General features: G+C 41.1%; 2 protein-coding genes across 5 annotated transcripts in view; one reads left to right on the top strand and one right to left on the bottom strand.

Moving 5' to 3' along the window:
- Dars2 (aspartyl-tRNA synthetase 2, mitochondrial) overlaps nucleotides 1-4,843 on the bottom strand; it is a 33,108-nt gene extending 28,265 nt beyond the window's left edge. For 3 of the 4 annotated variants that reach the window (XM_036202672.1, XM_036202673.1, XM_036202674.1), the window contains exons 1-3: nucleotides 4,189-4,843; nucleotides 3,212-3,311; nucleotides 1,092-1,158 (exon numbers count right to left, since the gene is read on the bottom strand). In XM_036202672.1, the coding sequence (XP_036058565.1) occupies nucleotides 1,092-1,158; nucleotides 3,212-3,311; nucleotides 4,189-4,315 (294 nt within the window). In that variant the 5' untranslated portion in view covers nucleotides 4,316-4,843. Of the gene's footprint in view, nucleotides 1-1,091; nucleotides 1,159-3,211; nucleotides 3,312-4,115 lie in introns of all 4 variants that reach the window. The other variant, XM_036202676.1, reaches the window with a different exon arrangement.
- Nucleotides 4,844-5,022: 179 nt separating this feature from the next.
- On the top strand, nucleotides 5,023-20,940 carry Cenpl (centromere protein L). The gene is made up of 5 exons (XM_036202382.1): nucleotides 5,023-5,561; nucleotides 7,496-7,669; nucleotides 10,038-10,289; nucleotides 17,354-17,896; nucleotides 20,582-20,940. The coding sequence occupies exons 2-5, from the start codon at nucleotides 7,499-7,501 to the stop codon at nucleotides 20,651-20,653; spliced, it is 1,038 nt and encodes a 345-aa protein (XP_036058275.1). The 5' UTR covers nucleotides 5,023-5,561; nucleotides 7,496-7,498; the 3' UTR covers nucleotides 20,654-20,940.
- Nucleotides 20,941-21,090: the final 150 nt, after the last annotated feature.

Here is a 21,090-nt window from a genome sequence, read left to right as displayed (position 1 = left end):
CAACCTCAGGCTGTCAGCTTGGTGGCAAGAATCTTTACTTGCCGGGCGGTGGTGGCGTACACCTTTAATCCCAGCACTCAGGAGGCAGAGCCAGGCAGATCTCTGAGTTTGAAGCCAGCCTGGTCTACAAGAGAGAGATCCAGGACAGGCTCCAAAACTATACAGAGAAACCCTGTCTTGAAAAGAACAAACAAACAAAATCTTTACCCAGTGGGCCACTCCATAGTCCAAAAATCACATCTCAGCCTTTGGTATACTTTCATGTATATGTGTGTATATTTTAGATAGAGTCTCATGTAGGCTGCCTTGATGGACTGTAATACTGAAGTTGGCCTGGGACCCTGAGCTCTTCTTGCATCTGCTTCCCACTGATGAGATTTTAAGTGTATGCTGTCATGTCTGACTTACATTTTCTTTGGAAATTATTTTTAGGTTATGTTTTCTTTTCTATAAATTTCATCTTCACATTCTGGATCCTTTACTTTTTGGTAGCTAATTCATTTATTACATTTATTCTGTATACGTGTGCATGCACAGGCACTCACATGAGTGTAGCATGGCACATGTGGAAGTCAGAAGACAACTTGAGGCAGCTGGTCTTTTCCTTCTACCATGTGGGTTTTGAACTCACACTGTCAGGCTTGGTGACAGGCACCTTTATACCCTCTGAGCCATCTTGCCTCTTGGGGCCCCTTTCTCCCCTTTTTGTGCAGGTTTTTACATATTAGAGAAATTGGCCCTTTGTCTATGGTATTAGCTGTTTGCCTGAATGTATGTGAGTTTAACACATAACTGCTTGGCGCCCTTGGAAGCCAGTGAGAACATTGGATTCCATGGAACTGGAGTTAGATGGCTGTGAATGTTGGGACTTGAACCCCGGTCCTTAACAAAAGCAGCAAGTGCTCTTAGCAGATCAGTCATGTCTTTATTCCCACAGTTTATCGTATCTTAATGTTGTATATAGTAGTTTTCAGTTTTTATTAACAATTAACTCTTGAAATCAATACTTCAAACATGCTGATGAAACTACTTAGCTCACACTACATCCTATCAAAGAAGCTTTTAGATAATAGTAGGAAACCTTTTATTACCTCATCCTGGGGAATGATAATTTGAACAAGACCGTGGCAATCTCTTAGGACTAAGAAGGTATTTTGCCTGAATAATGGAAAAAGAAAGAATATTTCAGGATAAAGTACCTCAGCTCAAAATTTAAAGACAAAACCAGCAATAAAAATTCCATGTAAGGGTTGGGGATTTGGCTCAGTGGTAGAGCAAGCGCAAGGCCCTGGGTTCGATCCTCAGCTCCAGTTTAAAAAAAAAAGCATTAAAAAAAGTCCATGTAATTTCTTCCTTTTTATAATTGTGCACTTTCATAAGCTATAATTCATACAACTATCTTTTGACTTTTTTTCTTTTTTAGGAAGGGTCAGGCCTTGTTGCCCAGGCTGTCCATGAACTTGACATTTTCCTGTCCCAGCTTCCTAACTAGCTGAGATTATAGGCATGTACTGCCATACCTGGCCAAATTTTTTTTTCCAATTTGAATTATTATTAATTATTCATATAGCTACGAATTTGATATATGTGGCTTATTAATGACAAAGAAGATTTAAATTTTTCTTTCTTTTTTTGAGACAAGGTCTCACCACTGTTTAGCTGTGGGTGGCCTGGAATTCATGCCTCAAACTCAGAGATCTGTCTGCTTCAGCCTCCCCAGTGCTGGGATTAAAGGTGTGCACCACCGACTGTCTGCCTAGACTTAAAAGTTTCCGAATGTGATTGCTGCCAGCATCTCTCTTGATGCGTCAGAGGGGCATGCAATCACTCTTTGCAGCGAAGTTTGTGACAGACACTCTCAGACCTGTGTACCAGGCTCTTAAAGGACTATCAGGAGTATGCTGAGAAGCAGAAAAGAAGGTTCCTACTGAACTAGAAGTTGGGACTCACACAAGAAAAGCCTGAAAACTATTTCTTCTTAAAGATTCATTTTCATTTCAATTATGTGTCTGCATGTGAATGCAGGTACCTGAAAGGCCAGTGGTACCACATCCCCCTGGAGCTGGAGTTACAGGCAGTTGTGAGCCCGACATAAATGCTGGCAAACAAACCATAGGTCCTCTGCAAGAGCAGAATTCATCCTTAACTCCAGAGCCATCTCTCCAGCCCCGAAAACATCTCTTGATCTTGCCTGCCACACTAAACATGGATTTCTCATATAAGGAAATCGAGGACTATGGATTTTGTCAACTACAGCTATGAAGATAGTCATGAGATTTGATGGGTTCTGGAGAAGAGTTTTATTTCTTCCTGATGCTTTTCTTCTTACTTTTAGAAGATAAGGAACTATTTTTCTCATTTATGCTAGCATCTTACAGGAACTCAATGTGCTAAAATCAAACAGGTCTTGGGATTATGGTTGTAATACATGGTCTGGAATCAGCTTTAACTATACCATGTGTGCAAACGATATACTCATATGATGGTTAGGGCAGCCTGACTTCTTAAATTTTGCTGCAAAGGCATCAGGTATACTGTACTGTGGTCACTGGTGATATTGCAGACATCAAGGGAATGAATACAGTTTAAAAAGAAATGCGCCAGGAATGTTACTACAGAAAAACTGTAAGAGTCTACCTGTCACTCAGCACAGTGTTGACAGAGCTATAAATAAGCAAGTTAAGGACAAGATTCTTGCCAAGACAACGCTTGTACTGAGCATGCTGAGGACTCTAAGCGCCAAGGTAAATTTTTTAATGGCAAATATCTATCCACAGTTTGGACTTCTTCAATATGAATTAATGTGCTAGTATTTTTTGGAACACAGAGATGAACAACAAAAACAACAAATGGGTTTTGAGCTGCAGGAATCACTGCTCATGTTTTTAAGCTTTTTCTCTACTGAAATTCTGAATAAAGCAAGCTTTCTCCCCGACTATTGCTGTTTCTCAGCTGGCTTACAGACTTCTGGTCTATCCCAGGTGCTGGTTATAAAAGCTTTTCAGCAGTAGCTCAAGATTATTTCAGTCCACTGGTGGACCAGGTTTGGCCCCTACACCCTCACTTAGAGCGACACTATTAGACTTTTTCAATACAAGACAGAACGGAAAATGCAGTGATACAATTCTCTGACTGGGTAAAAATTAGTAACGGTTGGAATTGCTTGGGAATACAACCTTCATGTACTCCTAAACCATTTGCCTCAGTTTACCTTCGGTACTGAATCCATCCACACAGAGTGACTTCTTGGCCTAAGTGGGAAGAACGCAATTCTCCACATGTGTTGGTCCGAGCAACAAAGCTACTAAATTCTTTCAAAAAAGAAAAAAAAAAAAGTTTAAATGGTAACAGTAAAAATATCTGTAGTTTGTTTAAAATATCCTCCATTCATGGTATGTTAGGTGTTTCAGGTCAATGGGTGAAGTCAGTAAAATTTTTAAATTACATTTTGTGTGTGTGTGTGTGTGTGTGTGTGTGTGTGTGTGTGTGCGCGCATCATACATGTGGGAGCCCTCGTGCCATGGTGCACCTGGGGTAGTCAGAAGACAAGTTGTTGGATTCTGTTCTCTTCTTCCAATATGGGTCCGGGAATGAACTCTGGTCCTCACAGGCTTGGCAGTAAGCGCCTCAACCCACTGAACCATCTTGATAAGCCTGATGAGGTTTATAAATAGGCTAGATCATCCAGTTTCTCTATTGTGTTTACATGCAAATGTGTCAAAGCCCAAGTGAATTACTATCCCAAAGTAAAATTTTGCATTCTGTTTAGAAATCTAAGCTTTTTACATGACCTAGCACTTGCATGGACCTGAAATTGCAGTTGTACAATTTTAAATATTACATGTTTCTTTGCCAAGTGAAATATGATCTTAGAAATTATCTGTTTGGCAGTGCAGTTACTATTCAGCTTTAGTACAAGTCTAGTTTATAACAATCATTTGTACAACAATAAATTATTAAAAGTGTGAAAAAGATTTTATTTAATTATTATTACTTTTTAGTTTTTATATTAATAGTATCAACTAAACACAGGCTGGCCTATGTGCGGCTATTATTATTTTTTTAACTAAGGGGAAAAAAAACCTTGATTATAAGTAATGAAGAGAATGAATGACCTGCTATAAAAATGCAGTTAAGACTGGAGAAACAAGCTATCAGAAACAGGCGGGAGCTCGTCGCTGCTTTCACCTGGAATTCTTTGTGAACTTAACGCCAGACTTCTGGAGAGAGAAGCCCAGATTGGCTGGGTGGTGGTCTTTCCGATGGGTCTGGACAAACCCCTGCACAGACGACTTAACCAAGAACCAAGATACATGTTGAAGTCCCAGGATCACCGGCGACAATCAGGAATCCCACGCTGCAGGTGTGGTGGTGCTCAAAACTCGGTTTCCGGAATACCTGGGAACCCTTACAATTCTAGTTCCCACCGCATCCAGACCCGCCTCCGCAGAACGTTCAAGTACAACGAAGATTAATCCGCAAGGTCGGTCTCTAGGGCCCTTGGGTGAGCGGACAGGGCAAAACCTTTGCTTCCGTCAGTGCATCAGTCCCCGCTTTCATTATACAAGGCTGCGGCCCGAAGACACCAAAAGATCCCCAAACCGCCGGGCAAGCGCGACCCAGCCCAGTGCAGACGCGGGGAGGCCGGTCACCAGGCGCGCGTCCTTTCTTAGTCCCACGTTTTCTCCAAGGTGACCAGGGCATAAGCATCAGGAAGTTCAACCTCGTGTTTCAAATCTCCTCAACGTGGCGTCCCATACTGAATTTTGGAAAGCGAACAAATCCCAGATGCTCGGAGGTTCGAACACCGACACAGACCACGTTCCGAAGCCAGTCCCTCTCACGCCCTGAGAGCGCCAAACTGACGTAAGGTAGTCGGCCAATCAGAACGAGGGCGCCTCTGCCATGTTTATTATGGGCGGAAATTATGGGAGAAAGCTTCGCACCGGTTGTAAAACGGAAGAGCAACGCGGCGCAATCGGGAATTTGACCGGACTGATAAAAGCTCTGCCCTCAGTTAAAATGGCGACGTCAGTTGCTCATTTACGTGAAATCGGCGGGCCACAGAAGAGGCTGTCTGCGTCGGCCGCAGAGCAAGTCGGGAAATGATTTTAAACCGGAGGGCGTGGAGTGCGCGGAGTTGCGCCTTTGCGAAGGGAGTCTGTGGGTCTACTTTTGATCATAGGAGGGCTTCCGAGAAGGGGCTTCGGGGCACCTTGTCTTTCGTGGGCAGACGCTAGCTCCGGAGGAGTGAGGGTCGCAGAGCCGGGCCTCTAGGGAAGCGGAACTGTCTCTCCCGAGTGAAGTCGCCGTGTTGCCCGCGTCTGAGGGGGCCAAGGTTCCCTCGCTGGCCTCGATGTCTCTTCTGAATTCACCAGGGATTGCTTCGGTTCTCTCTTAGCAGTCATTTTGGCCTTTGGCCGCTTTCTTTTTTCTTTTTTTTCCCCCTAAAACAAAAACAAAAAACCAAAAGATATCTTCTCGACGTAGTGTTGGAGCCAGACTTGAAGCATGATTCGTGAATCCGGAATGGATGACAGCATCATCACGACATCTTTTTGGTAAGCTGTTTTGGGTGGGTCCTGGACTGACTGACTGTGTACTGCACTGAGCTGTGTGGTGAGGTTACTGTCTTTGCAGTGCTTTTGTGTGTGGAGATGGACACCCACTGGAGCTAACGTTCAGATGAGCGTGGGTGTTGGGGATTCGGCGAGCAGTGTTGTTCTGTGTATACTATAAAAAGCTGCTGAAAGGGTAAAACTTGGGAACTATTTCCGACTCTTTTCCCTCTGTCAACTGGCAACATAGTGGCTTACATAATGGGTCATTTGAGGAGTACTAGATGTGTCCGAGCACAAGGGAGGCTGAAGCAAGAGAACTGCTGTGAGTTCTAGGCCAACCTGAGCTACACAGTCACTCGTTATAAACACCACCCCCCCCCAAACAAAAGGAGAATGCTTGTTAAAGGCATGATATTTGTTAAGTGATTACAAACCTGGAAAATAATGAACGCTTAGCAATTATTGTACCAAATAACACACTTCAAAGAAAAATTCTGTAATCTAAACCCACTAAAGTGCACACTTGGAGGCTCTCCAGGGATGGTGGCCAAGGCTCACATCATGGAACTACTTTATGCCTATGGGAAAATGAAAAATACCTATTTAAATATTGCATCCGTATCTATGGTGTTTTATATTTTAAAGTAGTGGATACACATGTACTATATGGCATGGGTATGGTGGTCAGAGGCCATCTTGCAGAAGTCAGTTCTCTGCTACTGTATGAGTTTCAGGAATTGAACTTAGGTTATCTAGCTTAGCTGCAAGTTCCTTTACTGGCTAAGCCATCTCACCAGACCTGGAGTTTGGAGAATCCAGACAAAGCTAAGGTCCCAAAGCTGATGGAGGAGGAATTGATGGCACCAGATTACTGTTCCCCTAATATAGACAACTGGCTCTTCCAGGGATTTACCCTCCCTGGAGAATGTTGCCATCACCCTCCTCTGGGGTACACCACTCCTGTGGAGGAGGAAATGACCATGCCCCCAGAGGTATGTGTGCGGGTCATCTTGATGTCCAGACCATCGTCGTCACAAGAGCCACTTTAGTCCCAATTGGTTATCAACAAATCCATTGACAATTGCACTATCTTTACTCCAAATCCTGTCTGGCTCAGTTTTGTCGATTCTCTGGCTGAGGGAGGGTTGGTAAGGAAAGGAAATTGCTTACACAGACAGGTTTGGAAGGCATCAGTTGAGGCATTTCCTGTGCAGGTCAAGTTTTGGCTACAGGCTGCTGGTGTGGGGTCGTGTCTGTAAAGATGCCCTCCAATTTTTTGACTAGAAAGTTCTCTTTCTGGCTGCTGAGGGTATTAAGTGGCCAAGCCGGCCCGGTTGAGCTCCTGCTTGGGAACATGGTTTTCTTTTTCGTTGGTCATCTGGGGCCAGCCGTGCCTAGACATTCTGTTGCTGTTGCTTTGCAGCCTCCTTCAGGAAAGGGGGGCAGACTGTGAGGTAACCGCCTTTCCTCTTGGGCCTGGCCTTGGCTCCCCTGATAGAGTCTTCCAACCTCCAAGGACCCCAGGAGAGAGCCGTCCACCCACCGTGCCACTTGTCATGAATGTCCTCTCTTCCGTGTGCTTACACAAACTCACCTCCTGTCTTCCCTCACTTTTTGAAATCGGCAGGCCAGATCAGAGGCAGCTCTTGAGGGTCATCATGAAGCCCCAGTTTTGCCCATCATTCCTGGTGGTCTTGCAAGTCTGCTTGGCAACATGAAAAACATTGACTTATTCGAGAGCTCATACTATAAAGTTCTTGCTTTGGCATCTCTCTTCACGGCAGTTGGACAGTGAGTGAGACAGGAAATAAGAGGCTGTTGTGGCAAAGGGCGGGAGTGGGAAGGAGAGAGAGTAAGAAGTGCCTGTAGAGCAGTGTGCGTGACTTAACTTGAGGGCTTGGAATTCTAGAGTAGCTCTCTTTTTCTTATTGCAGACCATGGATCCTTATGACTCACGAGGACCAACTCCTAGACGAGGTCCCTCAAATCTTAAAGATTACTTTGTAGGTGCCACCCCTCTGCAGAAACGACTGGAATCCATCAGGAGGCAGAGTTCGTTTTTTCCCAGTCCACCTCGAAGGAAAGTTCCCCAATGTTCACAGTTTCAGGTATGACTTGTTTACCTTTGGGATAGTCAGTGATTGAAAATATATGACTAAGAATGCATCAATTCACATAACAGTTTAACCTCTCAGCTAGTAGATAAATGAGGAGTAGTTAAGAAAACAATTTCACACTTTAACCACACTACCTTTTGTTCCTCCTAATCTCCATGACTCCATTTCATTTCCTCAATATTTTTCTTCTGTGACATTGGCATTTTTGAAGAATATAGACTCATACTTCCCCCTATTTGACTGGAATGTTCCTCATCTTTGTATTTGTATGATGTTTCTCAATGACTGAAGTTTGTATTCTTGTCTAGTATTTTCCATAAGTTCTATTGTTCCTTTGGTTCTTTGGTACCTTCAGTGTAACTTGTGTCTAGTGCCTTTTGGGACAGGAGTCAAGTTTTGTTTCTTACGACGTTTCTTGAAGAAGAATTGCTAGTGCTGGTACTGAAAATAATAGTTCTTTTTTTGTTTTCTGAGACAGGGTTTCTCTGTAGCTTTGGAGCCTGAACTGCACTAGCTCTGGAGACCAGGCTGGCCTCGAACTCACAGAGATCCACCTGCCTCTGCCTCCCTGAGTGCTGGGATTACAGGCATGCGCCACCACCGCCCTGCTGAAAATAATAGTTCTTAGCCAGAAAGCTTTTTGGGCGTGGGGGTGGGGCTACTGGGGGTTTAATGCACAGCCTTGCATATGTTCAGCTTAGTATGAACTACATCCTCAGACTTTATCCTTCCTTCCTTCCTTCCTTCCTGCCTTCCTTCTTCCCTTCTTTCCTTCCCTTCTCCTGCCAGCTGATATTACATATGTGCACCGACATGACTTCCTAGTGTGTCGTATTTTGCCTGCATGTATGTATATGTACCACATGTGTGCCTGAGGAAGTCAGAAGAGGGCATTGGACTCCCTAGGACTGGAGTGACTTATGATTATGGATTTATCAAGTGGATGCTGAGAACACTCAGGTCCTCTGCCATTTCTCCAAACCTTGGACATATCTTATATAAAGATGGAAATGTCTAGTTTAGTGCTTCTTATTTTTATAATTTTCCCATATATTTCATAAGAAGAAGTATGTAACTGTTTCAGTGAATGCTGTAACTATGACAGACATTGTTCTCAAATCACACACACCCACACACATACACTTTTGTTCTAAAAGACAGCTGGAGCTGTGAGACAATGTCAGAGAATGTGGGCTTTAGAAGTTCCTCCGGAGGAAGTTAGGAGCTTTTAGACTGTCAGTACTTTTATACCCTTTGTGGGGTTTTGTTTGTATATTTTATTTGTTTACTTTTGTTTTTGTTTCTTTGAGACAATGTTGTTATACAAGCCTGTTAGCTTAGAATTCACTATGTAGACTGGGCCAATTTGGCCTTGAACTTGTGGGTGATCTTTCTGTCTGCCCCAAAAGAGCTAGAGTTACAGTCATATACCACTATGCCTGGCTCACATTTGTTTTTAAGTTGTTATTATTATTATTATTATTATTATTATTATTTGGTTTTTGAGACAGGGTTTCTCTGTGTAGCTTTGGACCTTTCCTGGAACTCACATTGTAGACCAGGCAGGCCTTGAACTCACAGAGATCCACCTGGCTCTGCCTCCTGAGTGCAGGTATTAAAGGCGTGCGCCACCACCACCCGGCTTAAATTAATTTTTTAAGTGAACATACAAAATGACAGATTCCCTGTGGCATGCTTATATATATTATACTTTGTTATTATTCAATCTTCTTCCCCATCTGATTCTGTTGTTCCTCCCAAATAGTTTTCCTTTCTGTGTACTATCTTATCTTATTATCTCTACCCTTATGAGCTCTTCCTTCCCTCTTATGGTCCCTTTCCTGCTTCCGTGACTACACACACACACACACACACACACACACACACACACACGCACACGCACACGCACACGCACACGCACACTAAAACACACATGCATGCACATATATCAAATGTCAGATTGTAATAAGTGCTATGAAGAAAAATAAAAGAGTTAGGGGATAGTGACATATTTGGAGTGATACATTTACTTTAGAGTGGCCTCTTAGATAATAACTAAGGACAGATTTGAATGAAATGGAGCACTTTCTTGTATGAACATCCAGGGGGACAGTTTTCCACACAGGAAAGGAGGCAAAAGCAGAGGACCATTTAATGACCTATAAAGTCTTGCAAGCTCCATTTGAGGTTAATCTTAGGAACACAGGATCATGTACCAAGTAGTAAATTCTTATTAAATATATAAATTTTTGCTATATTTAATATATAAATTTGCTAAATTTAGCAATAAATTGCTATTATTAAATTTCTATTCATGTTTTTGCTTTTTAAAACCTTTATCTTGATTTTTTTGTTTTAGGAAGAAATCGATCCTCAGAAGGTTGCGTTTCTCCTCCATAAACAATGGACTGTATATAGTTTAACTCCCCTGTATAAATTCTCCTATACTAATCTCAAAGAATATTCTAGACTTCTAAGTGCATTTATTGCTGCTGAAAAGCAAAAAGGACTTGCTGTGGAAGTGGGAGAAGACTTCAACGTCAAAGTGATTTTTTCCACTCTATTTGGAGTGAAAGGAACACAAAGGGACCCTGAAGCATTTCTTGTGCAGGTATAGTAGTATGTACGTAGCATTTGCTTCAGAGAGGGGAAAGTCCATGTTTTGTTGGTTTGGAATGGAAATTATAGTATTTTCTATTGCTTGTCTTTTATTTGGGGGGGGGCAGAGCTGGAGAGATGGCTCAGTTAAGAGCACTGGCTGTTCTTCTAGAGGACCTGGGTTCAATTCCCAGCACCCACATGGCAGTTCACAACTGTCACCCTCACACAGACATATATGCAGGCAAAACACCAATGCACGTGAAATTAAAAAATAATAATATTAAAATTTTTTTAAAGTTTTTTGATTACTTTTATGTATTTGTTTATTTTATTGTTTATTTAATTCTATGTGTATATGCATGTGATTGTGTACCACACACAGTATGTTTGTGGAATTTGGAGAACTTACTGGAATTGGTTCTCTCTAATATGTAGGATCCTGGGGATCAAACTCAGGTTGTTAGGTGTGGCACCAAGTGCCTTAATTTGCTAAGCCATCTTTCTGGCCCAAACAAAGCTTGTGGTTTTTTTATTTTAATAATTAGATATGGCTAACTTAATTTGTTTCCTACATGTGTAGGAAATTTTTCTGTGAGTGGAATATGGTGTTGACTTTAGAAAACACACGGAGGTATAGAGGAAGTTGAAGAATCTTGTGCTGGAAAAATGGTTCAGCAAGTCTAGGCATGTGGGCAAGGCTGGCGTTCTGAACCCCATACCGGAACCAAAGGTAGAAGGAGCAACCCGATTCCACAAAAGTCTCCTCTGCCCTTACACTCCACTCTGGCACACATGCCCTCAAATCATGCACTCACATACACACAATAATTTTTTTAAAATCACAATTTAACATTTTGGTATACATCTATTTGTTTATCTGAATCAGCATAGTCTTAAAATTGGGATTTTACTGACCATACTTTGTTTTTTGGTTAATCAGTGTTATAGATAATTAATCATAATTAGGAATTCTACATTTTTGTAGATGCAGATGAATGTTCTAGTTCTTTTTTGGTTTTTCGAGACAGGGTTTCTCTGTATAGTCCTGTTTGTCCTGGAACTTACTCTGTAGGTCAGGCTGGCTTCAAACTCACAGAGATCTGCCTGCCTCTGCTTTTGGAGTGCTGGGATTAAAGATTGTGCCACCACTGCCCTGCTTCTAATTATTTTCTGTGATAAAACACTGACCAAAAGCAACTCGGGGAGGGAAGAGTTTATAAATTGGTTTGCAGTTCATGAGGACAGCCAAGGCAGGAACTCAAGCAGAGACCAGAAGGGATGCCACTTACTGGCATTCTCCCCTTGTCCTTTTCAGTGTGCTTTCTTACACAATCCAGGCCCACCTGCCCAGGGTGGTACTGCCCACAGTGAGCTGGGCCCTCCCATGTCTATCATTAATCAAGAAAATGCCCCAGAGACTTGTTTACGAGGCCAGCCTGGAGTAGAAATCCTCAATTGATATTCCTTCTTCCCAGATGACTGTATTTGTGTCAAGGTGACTAAAAATTAACCAGTACACTATAAGTCATTGAGTATTTTTTTTTTTTTTTTTTTTTTTTTTTAGGTTTTAGCTCCTAGAAGCAAAATTTTAGTAAAATTGTAAGCATTATATCATCCCATATGGTACGTGATGCTACGTGACTCTCAGAAATGTAATGCTAATATCTCTTCCTGTTAGTTGTGCATAAAAGCAACAAGTCTGTCTTTTATTAGTTATGAGATTAGCTTTGGTGTTTTGAGACAGGGTCTCACTGTGTAGCCCTGGATGGCTAACCTGGAACTTGCTATGTTGACCAGAAGGTCCTTGAACTCACAGAGATCCTCCTGCCTCTACCTCTTGAGTTTGGAATTAAAACTGTGTGCTACCCTGCCATATTTACTAATCCCCACCCCCTTTCCCCCTTTTTCTTGACACAGGCTCTTCTTGTGTAGCACTGGCTGGCCTGGAACTCACAGAGATCAGACTGCCTCTGCCTTCCAATTTCTGGGATTAAAAATTTATGTGACTGTGCCCAGCTCAAATGAACTAATCTTAATCTTTGAAAAAGGAAATTAAATTCTCAAGTTATAGAAAAAGATTAGATTCATTTGTATAAATTGGAGGTTAGCAAACTAATGTATAGACTGGCTCACTCTCTCTTTTTCCCAAAAGATTGTCTTACTTTATAGCCCTGGCTGACCTGATACTCAGACTTGGGGGCAATCCTGCCTCAGCCTCCCAAGTACTAGGATTAGAGGTGTATGCTACCATGCCCAACTTATTTCTTTTTTTTTGTGAATAATTTTTTTTTCTTGGAACATAGCCCATTTCATTTGCTTCTGTGTTGTCTATGGCCACCTTTGGGCTGTAACTGGACACTTCAAGTAGTTAGTTGTGACAGAGACCATATGGCCTATAAAAGTAAAAATATTTAATATCTGGCCACCCTCACCTGTTCTTTGTTGTTTATTTTTTGAGATAGGCGTTCATGTGGCCTCGGGTGGCCTTGGACTCACAGTGGTTTTAAGCCATGCTGAGGTGGCCTTGATCCTTCTGCCTCCACTTCTCAGATGCTGGGATTATAATGTACACCACCGTGCCTGGTGCTGTTTGACTCTTTTAAGAAAAAGTCTACTTCCTACAGGATAGGGCTGTAGAGGCATGCCCAATGTGGTGGACATGGCTGCCTCACTGTTCGCTCCAGTGATGGTAATACCATATAGCATGAGGAGTCTTCCAGTTATTAGGCAAGTTCCAAATGATTCTGACCCTAGATACCAAGAGAATTAAAAAAGAAAAAAAGCTAAAGTGTAATGAAGATTTTACAAGCCAGGGATGATTACCTAAGGCAGTGTACAGCTCAAGGAGTTAGAAGAAAAATACAATTAAACACAATTAAAAACAAAATTTTAAGCAGAGCATTATTCTAAGGATTTTCAAATCTCCAATTTGTTTTGTTGAATTTCGCTTACAAGGGATAGCACAAAGTCATCCTCACAAACTGTCAGTGAGTACATGAAAAGATCATCTTTTCCATTAGTGCAAATCAAAGCCTTTCACTAGCATGATCATTACCACAGACCATAAATTAAAAGCAAAATAGTTCAGCTGGGCATGGTGGTGCATGCCTTTAGTCCCAGCATTTGAGAGGCAGAGGCAAGCAGTAGGTCTCTGAGTTTGAGGCCAGCCTGGTCTACGTAGTGCTTTCTAGGACAGCCCGTCTCAAAAGCAAAACAAAGCAAAACAAAACATTAACAATAAATGTGGGGTTGGGGATTTAGCTCAGTGGTAGAGCGCTTGCCTAGCAAATGTAAGGCCCCGGGTTCAATCCTCAGCTCAAAAAAAGAAAAAGAAAAAAGAAAAACAAAACAATAAATGTGATTGAAAGTGTGTAGAATTGGAACCCTCATGCATTGCAAAAATTTTTTTGCAGCCACTTTGGAAGGCAACAGGCTTCAAAATCTCATTTCTTGATAAGCTTACAGGACTCTTAAGTCATGAAAGTAATATATATATATATATATATATTATATTTGGTCTTGAAGATGTTTAAATCCTTCATAATCTCTTGAATAAGGAGATATGATAAAAGAAACTGTTTAAGTGATCCTTTATTAAGAAATATGGGGTCAGGCGGTGGTGACACACACCTTTAATCCTAGGACTCCAAAGGCAGGAGTAGGTGGATCTCTGAGTTTGAGGCCAGCCTGGTCTACAGAGTGAGTTCCAGGACAGCCAGGGCTACACAGAGAAACCCTGTAGTAAGTTTGTTTTTTGTTTTTGTTTTTAATCTTTGGGAGCCAGCCACCCAACTCCCAAATAAATACATGGAGACAAGGGCTGGAGAGATGGCTCAGAGGTTAAGAGCACTGGCTGCTCTTCCTGAGGACCTGAGTTCAATTCCCAGCAACCACGTGGCAGCTCACAACCATCTATAATGAGATCTGGTGCCCTCTTCTGGCAAGTGTATACATAATTAAAAAAATAATAAAAATAAAAAAAAATACATGGAGACTTAGTCTTACTTATTAATGCCTGGCCTTGGCTTGGCTTGTTTCTAGCCAGCTTTTCTTAAATTATCCCATCTACCTTTTGCCTCTGGGCTTTTACCTTTCCCTATTCTATATACCTCTCTTTCTTTCTTTCTTCATGGCTGGTTGTGTGGCTGGGCGGCTGACCCCTGGCATCCTTCTCTCCTCCTTTTCTCACTCCTCCCTCTTCTCTCTCTCCTTCTCATTTATTCTCTGTATCTCTCTTGCCTAGCTATTGGATGTTCAGCTGTTTAGTAGACCAATCAGGTGTTTTAGACAGGCACAGTAACACAGCTTCACAGAGTCAAATAAATGCAGCATAAAAGAATGCAACTCATCTTTACATCATTAAACATATATTCTACAATAAAACCCTGTCTTGAAAAACAAAAACTATGATGGGGGAATAATTTAAATGTTGCCCTGGTCAGTACTTTAACAAAAACTATTATGAGTGTTTTGAAGGAATGTTTGCTATGTAATTCACAATGGGAAATTTGAAGGGTTAGTCATGGGAAAGTAATTAAGATTTTAAACTGTCTTGAACGGATTGGCACAGTGGGCCAAATTGAAAGAACTTTAAATTTTGGTAGAAGTAAGTTTACTGCCTTAATCTAGGTGGAGAGAAAATTTACATTTTACATATATTGGCAAAGATGAATGTATTGGGCCTTTAAATTTTTTAAAATTAGATTTATTAATTTTATTTTATGTGTGTTTTGGCTGTATGTATGTCTGACCACATGTGTGCTTGGTGCCCTTGGAGGTCAGAAGAGGACATCAGATCACCTGGAACTGGAATTATGGATGGTTGTGAACTATCATGTGGGTGCTAGGAATCGAACACAGTCCTCTGCAAGAGCATCAAGTGCTCTTTACTGCTGAGCCATCTCTCCAGCCCTGGACATTTTTAATATAAAGCTGTCAACTAAAAACTAGAGGTCTGTAATCTTAGATTATACTAATAGTACAACCTTGATCAAAGATGATGATCTAATCAGATTTTTTTTTTTCTAACCTAGAGCCTTGTATACAGTATGTACTTTGCCACTGAGTTTGATTCTTAGGGCCTTGGAATTAAACTTTTCTAAAGTAAATATGTTCCCTTTTGGATGGCTCCTATATATAGAAGGTCAGAGTGTAAGAGTGCAAAAGAACTTGTGAGTATATGTCCTAGGAAGAATGGATTGAAGACACTGGAGACCTTGAACTTGACAGTGTATGAGTTATAGACCAGCAGGTGTCTGAGGGGCTTTTCCTATAGAAGAGAGATTAGATTTTATTTGTCTTACATGCCCATAGTGAAGAAGGTGATGCAGTGGATGGGAACTGTATGTAACATATGGAAGAACATTTTAAGTTGATGGAAAGAGTTGCTGTGGGAAATGTTCCTCTCTAATGGCAAATGTAAGCTGTTGGACGTGGAGATCTTCTGTAGAAAAAGATGAGTTTTTTTTTTTCTTCCCCAAGGTATTGTACTTGAGTGTACCATATAAGAATTTCCTAATTTGTTTTTTGGCAAAGTCTTGCCATATGCTCTGTTTCTAGTACAGAAAAATATTGGCCAAAAGTCAATATTTTGATAAGCTCTAATAATGATTAGAGAAGCTCCTCATTGTGATTTTGTATTGGCTATGGTTATCACTTTAATTTTTTTTTTTCTGGAGATGAGGACCGAACCCAGGGCCTTGAGCTTGCTAGGCAAGCGCTCTACCACTGAGCTAAATCCCCAACCCCTTGTTTTTTTAATGAAGCAAAGTTGGAGTTTATTAAGAATCAATCTTAATACATATTTGATTACAGACATTAAGAGAGAGAGAGAGAGACAGTATTTATAAAAAGAAGCTGGACATGGTAGGTCACACATGTAACCCAGCACTGGATTGGTTTTGGGTTTTTGTTTTGTGCTCTTTTAAAAATGTGTCCTATTAGCACATATAAATTACTTATGATAACGGCTTTCATACATGTATGTGATCCTTTTGATCATTGTCCCTTGTGTCCCCCAACTCCTGCTGGTCCCCTCCTCTTCCCAACTGCTCCCCTTCTACTTTCCTGTCTTGGTGTTTGGTGACCCATGAGTTTAATTAGGGCTGTTGATAGGAACATGGGTGAAGGCTTATTTACAGGCACATAGGCAGCTTGCCAGTGGCTTTTCCACTAAAGATCAGTAACTGCCGTATATCCTCAGAGGTGGGTGGGGCTTTGTGAGTTTCTTCCCTCTTTCAAGTCAGAATGCTTATGAACCCACGCTTCTGCAGGTAAGCAAAGCTGCTGAAAAATCAAGAGTGCAATTGCCAGGTCAAGGCAGAAGACAGCATTCCACATCCTTCCACCTCCTCCTCTGGCTCTGCTCTTCCATGCATACTATTCCCTAAGTGTTAGGAGTGATGTAGATCTACTTAACCCCCACTTACTCTCAGCACCGGCCAATTGTAAGCCTCTGTAGAAACTGTGGCCCACAGCAAACAGAGACTTCTCTGACCAAAGATGACAACAATATTTATTCATCTCTAAACACAACATAAATATTTTTAGAAGACAATTTAATAGGGACATTATGCCCACTTAGCAATAAAACAGCAGTACCTAGCCTACTAGAGCCTATGTTTATAGTCCCAGACATGAACTCCTTCCTGTGGAGTAAGCCTCAGATCTAATTGGAAAGTGGTTGGTTAACTCCACAAGAGTTCTGTTACTATTTCTCTCTCTCTCTCTCTTTCTTTGTTTCTATCTATCTATCTATCTATCTATCTATCTATCTATCTATCTATCTATCCATTCTTCCTTCTTTCCTGTCTGTTTGTCTGTCTATCTATCTATCCATTGATTGATTGATAGTCAATTATTTGAGACAGTATCCCATAGACCAGATTAACCTCAAACTTGCTATGTAGCCAAGGCTAGCCTTTGAACTCCTTGTCTTCCTGAGTCAGCCTGGAATGATAAACATGTGCCATCATGCTTGGCCTTATTTTCAATATACTCACTGATTTTGAGAAGATGAAATTTAGAGTAGATGGTCTTTTGAATTTAATGGACTTGTTTTGCTTTCCCTTGTAGATTATCTCCAATTCCCAGTCATCACGTGAGCACAGAGAAGGTAAAGTGTTGTGGACTGGTTGGTTCTGCTGTGTATTTGGAGAGAGTCTTCTGGAGACTGTTTCCGAAGACTTCACCTGTCTACCCTTATTCCTTGCAAATGGAGCAGAGTCCAATACATCTCTAATCGGAGGCTGGTTTCAGAAGACCTTTGACTGTTGCTTCAGTCCTTTAGCAATCAGTGCATTTAATCTTTCCTGGATGGCTGCCATGTGGACTGCATGCAAAATGGACCATTACGTGGCTAGTACAGAATTGTTTTGGTCTGTGCCCTGTAGCCCTCAAAGCTTGGATATTTCTTATGCAATTCATCCAGAGGATGCAAAAGCTTTATGGGACAGTGTCCACAAAACACCTGGGGAGGTTACCCAGGAGGAGGTTGATTTATTTATGGACTGCCTTTACTCGCACTTCCATAGGCATTTCAAAATTCACTTGTCAGCCACCAGACTGGTTCGTGTCTCGACGGCGGTAGCTTCAGCCCACACTGATGGAAAACTAAAGGTTAGTTTGAACACATCTAATTAAATGTTTTCCAACTGTGTGGTGATTATATTTTTACATGGGGAAACACACTTGAATGCTAGTAGTTCAAGACACTAAAGAGACTTATTTTATGCTGTATAAATGACCCACCAATGTCTCTAGCCACCTAGAGCCAGCCTTGAAGTGGAATGGCACTATGTATTGTGCACTGTAGAGCTGAGTAATATGAACTACCCTCAAGCAACTGAAATTTTCAAAATTGACAAATTTTTGAAATAACTATTAAAATAACAGCATTTTTACGTGTGGAATAAAATTATAGCTAGCGACAGAATGTCATCTTTGTCTTCTAGGCTTTTCTAGTGCCATTAGAAAGAAATTTACAGAGATACCGTTTTTTATGTTCTATAAAGAAACAAATAGTTGGATCCTAAGATATATTTGGTTTTTAAAATTTTTGGGAGGGGGGCGTTATTTTTTGAGACAGGGTTTCTCTGTGTAGTTTTGGTGACTTTCCTGGATCTCACTCTGTAGACCAGGTTGGCCTCCCGAGTGCTGGGATTAAAGGCGTGTGCCACCACCGTTGGGCCTAAAATTTTTTTTATTTATGTATGTGGGTGTCTTTGCCTGCATGTGTGTCAGTACATTTGTGCTATGCCCGGTGCCCATGGAGGCCAGAAGAAGAAACCTTTGGATCTACTGAAACCAGAGTTTGGTGTGAGCTGTCATGTGGGTGCTGAGAATTGAATCTGGGTCCTCTGGAAGAGCAGCAGTGTTCTTAGCCACTAAGCCATCTCCCCAGTCCCCTGAAGGCATATTTAAATACATGTCCCTATATACATCCAGTGAATGTTTCCTATTATTTTGTCATTGTTAAGACTCTTAACAGAGTTTAATTCTACTTTTTCTTTCTAGTTTTAAATTTTTCTGTGTATTTTTCCTTTTGTGTGTGTGGTAGGAATTCAATAAGGGCCTTGTACACGTCAGGCAAATCCTCAGCCATTAAGCTACATACATTCTTCCTGTCCTATTTGTACATAGTTACAAATGTTACGGTGCAAGAAGAGTTGAGTTATAGTAATTAGCAATTTCATCTCTATCTTTGTATGATGCTAGTTACTTTGAAATGTTAATAAATTATAGACTATAGTCACCCAACTGTGCTATAAAAACAGCACTAATTCTTCCTATCTGGTTGTATTTTGTTACCCATTATGTAACCCCTCTCTATCTCTCCTTAGCTGTTGGTGACCACTATTTTCTTCTAGGAGATTTGTTTTGTTTTGAGGAAGGGTTTCATGTAGCTCAGGATAGCCTTGAATTCATTATGTAGCTGGAGATAATGTTGAATTCTCAATCCTCCTGCCTCCCTCCAAAGTACTGGGATTATAGGTGTGCACCATTACTCAGCAAGGTCAATGGTTTTGGGTTTTTTTGGCTTTTCGAGACAGGGTTTCTCTGTGTAGCTTTGTGCCTTTCCTGGATCTCACTCTGTAGACCAGGCTGGCCTCGAACTCACAAAGATCCACCTGGCTCTGCCTCCCGAGTGCTGGGATTAAAGGCATGTGGCACCACCACCCGGCAAAAGACCAATGTTTTTAGCTTTTACAGATGAATGCGAACATGCCATACTTGCCTTTCTGTGCCTAGTTGATATTAACTAATTTTTAGAACAACATTCTTTTTTAATCTATGTTTTATTTTAAATCAGGGAAATCAAGCCAGCATAAATTTAAGTGACGCATTCAAAATAGACCAGGAAAAAAGGATGTACAGGGCTGGCAAGAGGGCAAGGGCACCTGCTGCCAAGCAGGGTGATCTGAATTTGATCCCTGGATCCCACATATTGGAAGGAGAGAACTGACTCCTGGAAGTTAGCCTCTGACTTCCACATGTGTGCTGCGCCATGCACACACATCCATAAAGACACAAAATCAATAACTTTTTTATAAAAAGAAAAGGTTCAAAAATATTTCAACTTTCATGTCTTATGGTCCATGATTATTATATAACTCACATTTTCAAACTGGAAGGTCAAAATGAAATAATAAGCTGAAAAAGAATTTTGATGAGAAACACTAAGCATTAAAAACAAAAGCAACTTAATATAGTGGCACATGCTTGTAATAATACTAGTGCTTCGGAGGTAGAGGCAGGTGGATCAGTGGTTCAAGATCATCCATGGCAACATAGGGAGTTCAAAGCCAGCATAGGTACTTCAGACCCTGTCTCAGAAAACTGAAACAAAGACTGAAGAGATGGCTTAGTGATTGAAAGCATGTACTGTTTGGGCAGAGAGCCCGAGAGTCCTTCTCCTAGTACTCATACTGAGGAGGCCACAACCACCTGTAACTTCAGTCCAGAGGAGCCAACACCCTCTTCTGGCCTTTTAAAATTGGTTTTAACCAAGCTCAGCTGGTGGAGAACTGCATTGCTCTTGCAGAGGATCTGAGCTGGGTTCCCAGCAGCCACACCAGGCAGTTCACAACTATCTGTAACTAGCTCCAAAAGATCAGATGCTTCTGGACTCTTCTGGCACTTGGATTCATGTGCCTATACCTACACACATAACTACATAATTAAAAATAAATAAGCAAAATCAAAAACCATGACAAAAATAAACAAAAACCCCCCAAGATCAAATTGCTTTGTCATCATAATACTATCTTAATTTTAAAATCTTTTCTTTTTTTTCTTTTACAGATTCTGTGTCATAAATATCTTATTGGTGTGTTGGCATATATGACAGAACTGGCAATTTTTCAAATTGAGTGACTTCTTGTATGGACTGCACCTATAAACTCTTTCAATTATTTTCTGAGTTGCTATTCCAAGTGGGGCAGTGGAAGAAATGTGGCACCTATTTTCTCATGGTGCCTTTGGAGTTTTCCAGGTGGATCTAGAACACAGCGGTGGTAGTGGGTGAGCCATGTTCATGTGCTCATGTACCCATCATATCACTGTGTCATGTGTAATGCCATAGAAGATGATGAGTTGTTAACATAAAACTATCTAACTTAGTCAAATAAACATAACTAAAATCTGGTGTTTCTGATTTAGGTTATTTATTCTGATAGCGAGGCTTGCCTCTGAGGCTTCTGTTTAAATTCCTCAATTTTTCATTTCCAGATTTCCCTCAGTTTTTAAATTATTATTGATTCTATTTCCACTTTTAGATCTTGAACTGTTTTATTAATTTCCTTCCACTATTT

Source organism: Onychomys torridus, chromosome 11 (assembly GCF_903995425.1).
Source record: "Onychomys torridus chromosome 11, mOncTor1.1, whole genome shotgun sequence".
Lineage (NCBI taxonomy): Eukaryota > Metazoa > Chordata > Mammalia > Rodentia > Cricetidae > Onychomys > Onychomys torridus.
The sequence above is the reverse complement of the archived record's forward strand: the minus strand, read 5'-3'. Positions and strand labels throughout refer to the sequence as shown.

Coding starts and splice junctions, on each gene's coding strand:
- Cenpl (XM_036202382.1), top strand. CDS start 7,499: ATGGATCCTTATGACTCACGAGGACCAACTCCTAGACGAGGTCCCTCA. Junction 7,670..10,037: donor CCCAATGTTCACAGTTTCAG/GTATGACTTGTT, acceptor TTTTTGTTTTAG/GAAGAAATCGATCCTCAGAA. Junction 17,897..20,581: donor ACACTGATGGAAAACTAAAG/GTTAGTTTGAAC, acceptor TTTCTTTTACAG/ATTCTGTGTCATAAATATCT.